The sequence below is a fragment of the Semicossyphus pulcher genome, unplaced genomic scaffold, assembly GCF_022749685.1.
Source record: "Semicossyphus pulcher isolate SPU_LCO1_2020_fin unplaced genomic scaffold, fSemPul1.0.p SCAF_2, whole genome shotgun sequence".
NCBI classification, from domain to species: Eukaryota; Metazoa; Chordata; class Actinopteri; order Labriformes; family Labridae; genus Semicossyphus; species Semicossyphus pulcher.
The window spans coordinates 14,331,485-14,337,484 of record NW_027211693.1 but is presented as its reverse complement, the minus strand read 5'-3'; the positions used below and the strand labels follow the sequence as shown (position 1 = coordinate 14,337,484).

Here is a 6,000-nt window from a genome sequence, read left to right as displayed (position 1 = left end):
ACAGATAGTTTACTTTCTACCCATGAAACGCTCTTTCCTCTTCCAACCTATGATGTTAATAATGGATACACGCACGAGGAAGGAAAGCCTTGTAGGAGCTTGTAGGCAAAACACACTCATTCTCCATTATTAATTCAGTTACAAGGACTGGTACGCTGACAAGAGCACGAACGCTAATTTTTCAAATGCAGTGCCTGTAGGAGACGGAGGAAGCCGATGAGAGCAAATCATGTGTAATAATAAACCTTTGTTTCTCAGAGCGAAGGGGGGGAGAACGCACGCCGCCAAATAGCCCAGTGGAGGCACATTAAGGATGCTTGACTGGGCTTTTGGGAGGAACCTTCAGTCCTGGCGGCGAGGGCTCTCTATCTGGGGAAGATGGAGGAGAAAACTCCCCTCTGTAGAGTGTTGTGTAACCACTTAATATATGGATCCAGGCAAGTAGCACACAAACATCTTGTGTACGCTGTATGCTAGTAACAGCGCACACACCGACTGCCTCACCAATTAAACATCATTAACATGATCCCTTCGGTGTGTTTCAAAGTTAAGTGTGATGCTGCAGTGTTATGCCTTAAGCCAGGCTGAGAGCCGGGCTTAATTGGCTTTGGAAAGACACAAATGCCCTCATATACGTTTTGAAAAAACAACCTTGAAGCCCTGATTTTAAAGTACACAACACGTATATAAAAAGGTATATTAAAATAAACTCAAAGTTTTTATATACTCAAAAGTTGTTTTTATAATCAAAAATATCATCCAAGCATTTACAGTGTATTACAACAAATGATTCTATGCAACTGTTAACAGCCTTTACAGAAAATGAAGAAATATATCCATTTTTGATCTATGTTACAAACCAGGAACAGCAAAAAGAGAACAGAGGGAGGCCCAAGGGTTCGGAGGTTTCAAGTGTTCAGTTAGACCCTGATTAGCCTCCTTTGGTTAGCCCTGTCGTCCTGGCCCACACTGACACCATACAGAGCCAACTGCAGGCTCAGAAAGTACAATGCCCTGCCCAGGTGGGCGATAACTACATTATTATCCAGTGACTGAAGGAATCGGCGCACTTCTGCGACTCCCAGAGAGTCGTTAGATCTAAATTACTTTGCAGACGTTGAGAAACTCACGAAGAGTTCAAGCTCATGAAGACTGTCGCCGTGATTTGGTGTCAACATTCCCGTAACAATGGAAATGCTGCGTTTTCACATCTCTGCCCCCGACACAGAGTGTACAGTGTCCTCGTACAGTCAGGTACAGTCCACAGTCTTTGATATTTGGAGGCTTCATTCTGTGACCTTCGCATCTCTGCAGTGTCCCTCATGTTGAGCCTTGTCTGGCTGTCCTGTCTTCCATGTCCCAGAAGTGTCACCAGCAGAGCCTACGTGCTTTTGATGCCCTGGAAGCCGCAGAAGTTCCAGCGTTTCTCCAGACTGGCTCCGACACCGGTCAGCTCCTGTCTGAAGGTGCACGGCAGCCGAGAAAGTAGAGCCTCCACCTCACTGGGGTTAATCTGCAGACACACACATATCACACCAAGGTTAGACGATGAATAAAGGGAAGTCCACATGGATTAGGAGGCACTAAACAAAGTCGTAACACCGAGTAAAAAGCAATCTTGTCCTGATTGATTTTGTATAAAATGGCAACCAAATAAAAACACACTGCTCTGGTCTACAGTATGTCAGAATGGACCATGATATATATAGATGTTGAAGATTTTTTTTTAAGCGTTTCTGCTTTATCAATAACCCATAAAAGACATAAAAGGTAGAAGGGAGAGAGAGAGGGAATTATGTGTAGCAAACACTGTTGGTTTCGAATTGTACTCAAGCCGCTGCAGTAAGGACTAGGCCTTGACACGTGGGACATATGCTCAACAAGGTGAGCTACAGGGAAGGCCTGGGGCCGTGATATCAGCATCAAGGTTTCAGAAAACTTCCTGTGCTTCCTGTTGTGGCACAGGATTATATTTTGTACATAGGCGAAGTCTTTTCTACTGCTTTACTATCCAAAGGAGTTCCACAAGGGTCTATCTTGGGTCCCCTTTAATTTCCTAGTCATATTGCCACCATTGGGATGAATTATTCCCAAACACAAAACTGACTTCCCCTGTTGTGTGAATAACACCTCTATGTACCAGATAAGCCTATTACAGATGTTTCTAGGATGATGTCACACTTTTTTAATCTTGATAGGCGAACATTTTCAGTCGTCATTCAGATATCTTCGTGACTTCTCTTTACAGCCCCAGTGTTGTCAGTTATCTTGTGTCTAGTTCAGGTAGAATGTCAACAAATCATCACATCTTGATTTAATTTCTTATTCAGAGCCGCCTATATTATCATCATAGAGCAATTGTGTTATATTCAGCTATGACACATTATTAAGATCAGGTCTTCTATTTAGAGATCCAGAGAAGGTCATTCATGCTTTTATCTCCTCAAGGCCCAATTATAATAATGTGATTTATTCTGGTCTCACAGGAAAAATAATATTAAATACAGCTTGTTAAGAGCCCTGACACTGAACTTCTTCACGCTCCAAGAGGAGCGACCACATTACACAGGGCCTCACTGTCCTTGACTGGCTGATTTTCATTGATAAAGATTTAACTGATTTTAAGCTCTGCATGGTCAGGCTTCTGCTTGTATCAATTTAACCTGATATGATCCTAAATGAAGTGTGGCATACTCTTGATAGCTCTTCCACTGGTGCCCAAATCTTACCCCCTCACTGTGGGTGACATAGCCTTCTCTGTATGGGTACATCAGCTGCAGTACTCACCTCCTGAGGACTTCAGATATTATTTTGCTGCCTTTATGTTGCTACTGTTCCATGTGTTGTCATTATTTCATTTATGAGTAGTTATTTTATATCGAGAGGATAGAAAGAGCATTAGATCATTGTGCTATGTCACTTGTACTCCATGCATGTCACATTCTACAATCTTTAGAGTCGATATACTTTTTACAGAGAATCCGTACTTAAAACTGATTTTTATCTCGACTTCTCAAAAATGAAACAGTTCTTTAAAATATTAATGTTGTTACACAAACTGTCCAAGAATATTGAGTGTTGGGAAAAATGGGTCTTAAGATGTGAATCTTTCAAGGCCATCTTCCACACCGAGAACAACTTAACGCCTGATCTATAACTCCAGCTACTGCACACTTTTTGTGGCTTTGGGCGATCAATACAAAAGCTTCAAATAAAACAGTCTGTTGACTGGCTGTCTGTTTTATCGGACCTGCACAAAGCAGGAGCTTCAAAACTCTGCTGTTTTATCATTTCATCTGTGACTGAGACTTGGCCAATGTTAGGGAGGGATAAATATCAAAAAGTGAAGTTTGCAAACAACATAAAGCACTCTCTTCTTTCCAAGACACAAATGCAATTTTGGATGAAAGGAGTGACACCTGCACAATCCAAACAACACAATTCATTTAATGCTACTTTCAAGCTTCATATTTCACTCTGTGATACCTGTGGAGTAGCTGAGCATAATTTACAGTTAAAAAAAAAAGACTCTTCTCACACTGGTGCTCTGTGCAGGCCCTCATACAGCCTCTGCCTGAAACCACTCAGTCAGCTCTGTCCCTTTAAGAAACCCCGCCCCTACAAGCCCAGTTTCTTCTGATTGGCCAGCTCTCCGAAGCCTGCTTTGTGATGTCACAAAGTGCAGCGTATAGAAGAAACTGTGTGAAACCTGGTGTTTACAGCAGCCTGCAGACTGAGCTGAGAAGCCTGGGGATTACTTCAACATACTTTTACCTACAGATTTGAAACTTCACCCACGTTTAGTGTGGACATCCAACATTGTAACATTATATATATGTCTTAAAAAGTGAAACAGCATAATACCCCCTCTTTAAATAGACCATATTTGACCCAAATTGGATTAACCAAAGGAATATAAAACTGTATATTAGTGCTAAACGATTTTAAACACTTTAACCACACTGAGAGCTGCCGGCAGGTAATGTTGTGTGTTAAAATAGAAGTGTTCTTTTTTCCAGAAGCTTTGCACATTTGCTCTTTCTTTAAAAAGTATTTACACAAAATAGTAAGGACAGTATGTTGCTGTGAAATATGTTTAGTCATCTCTTTGGCATTAAAAAAGGCCCCTTCTTCAACATCATCAAAAAGAATCACAGAGTCAGTAGAAATCTAAAGCGAGAGTGTGACGGCAGAGCGGCCACCTGACTAAGCGCAAATTGGCTCACACAACTCGGGTGGGCCGAGGATCATGAGTCGATTGAAATTCTGCGGTGACACTGCCAAAATCCACTGTACAAGCTGTTGTCGACGGTGTCTTGCATTAATAAGTGGATTGTTCAGGCCCTGTGTTGATGTCAGGACGCATTAAGGTCCGTGATGGAGATAGGACTGGTGTGTCATTACAGACAATGGAGCTGTGCGTGGAGCCTCCAGATAAGCAGAGAGGATTGCTTCTTGTTGTTGGGGAGTCTAGTCAGTGTTATTGACAAAAACTCTGTGGGCTGCTTGATGTGTGTAGCCGAGAGACTCGATGTGGGAGCAACACACAGCGCATTCAAACTCATACGCACACACAGACAAACAAGTGTGGGCGTTTGCTCACGTACACATAAACACACAAGACAAAAGACCCAAAAGGCATGAGAAAATACAGTCACACTCTATTCTTTGCATGTGTGAGGATGAGTCATGGTGGTGATGAGCATATTCAAAAGTTCTAGATATTTCTTTGGGCAACTTTGGAAATGGAGACAAAGTTTTATAAATTCTTGATCCTAAAATCTGACGGTTACAGCCCCGATGTTTAATGTGTCTTCTGTTTGGTCCTTGATTGCGACTGTAAAGGGAGCGGCGACACCTGCCTTTTTTTCTGAAGGTCTTCTTGTCGGGGCGGAGAGCAGAAATGCCCATAAATCTCAGAGTTACCTTTTTGGGGGTGACATTGAAAGTTGGCATTTTGAAATCCTCGTGTAAGTGGCGGTGAAGAGGGATAATATGTCTGAAATGCCTCGGCTGAAAGATGGGGATGAACTGGCTGTGATTTGCGGATGCACGAGGGATGTTTGGTGGTAAGTGTCAGAATCAAGGCTCTAGTTTTAATATGTCCGAGCATCAAGGGAAATCATAACACAAGCAGGATATGGACAGATATATAGCTTTGAAAATTTAAAGAGGGGGTGTAATGCTGTTTCACATTTTAAGACTTATAATGTTACAATATAGGATTGAAGTTTCAAATCTGTAGGTGGAAGTATGTTGGAGTAATCCCCAGGCTTCTCAGCTCAATCTGCAGGCTGCTGTGAACACCAGGTTTCACACAACTTTTTCTACACGCTGCACTTTGTGACGTCACAAAGTGCAGCCTCAGCAGGCTTCGGAGAGATGGCCAATCAGAAGAAAGTGGGCTTGTAGGGGCGGGGTTTCTTAAAGGGACAGAGCTGACTGAGTGGTTTCAGGCAGAGGCTGTATGAGGGCCTGCACAGAGCACCAGTGTGAGAAAAACACCAAGTTTTTTTAACTGAAAATTATGCCAAGCTACTCCACAGGTATTACAGAGTGAAATATGAAGCTTGAAAGTAGCATAAAAGCCCCTCCTTTAAAGTTTTTGAAGCAAACATATATTTAGAGTTTTGAAAATGTTTCTTATGCTGTTTGTTTGTTTCATCTCTGTAAATGTTTCCCATGCTGCACTGCAAGTCGAGGGACGTTCACAGGGGGTTCAGAAGCATCAAAAGATTTCAGATCAAGTTTTAAATCAACTTTAAAACATCTTTTCTTGGCTCAGAAGATTGACAGTTTTGGTCACAGCCTAATCAATGTTCAATTAATGGCTGTACCTCCACTGAACTTTACGAGCCACTAACAGCAAATAAAACGTTTCATTTTAACCGAACTGACTAAATTAATGCTAATTATCTACTCTGCTCTAATCTAATAATATGCCCCCTGTGATGCGTGTCAATCCACGAGACAAGGAGGAGACATAAAAGGTTTAACGAT

General features: G+C 42.0%; 1 protein-coding gene across 2 annotated transcripts in view; it reads right to left on the bottom strand.

Moving 5' to 3' along the window:
* Positions 1-1,242: 1,242 nt before the first annotated feature.
* Positions 1,243-6,000, bottom strand: part of enox2 (ecto-NOX disulfide-thiol exchanger 2) — a 199,572-nt gene continuing 194,814 nt past the window's right edge. For both annotated transcript variants that reach the window (XM_069669557.1, XM_069669558.1), the window contains one exon: positions 1,243-1,513. In XM_069669557.1, the coding sequence (XP_069525658.1) occupies positions 1,382-1,513 (132 nt within the window). In that variant the 3' untranslated portion in view covers positions 1,243-1,381. The remainder of the gene's footprint in view (positions 1,514-6,000) is intronic.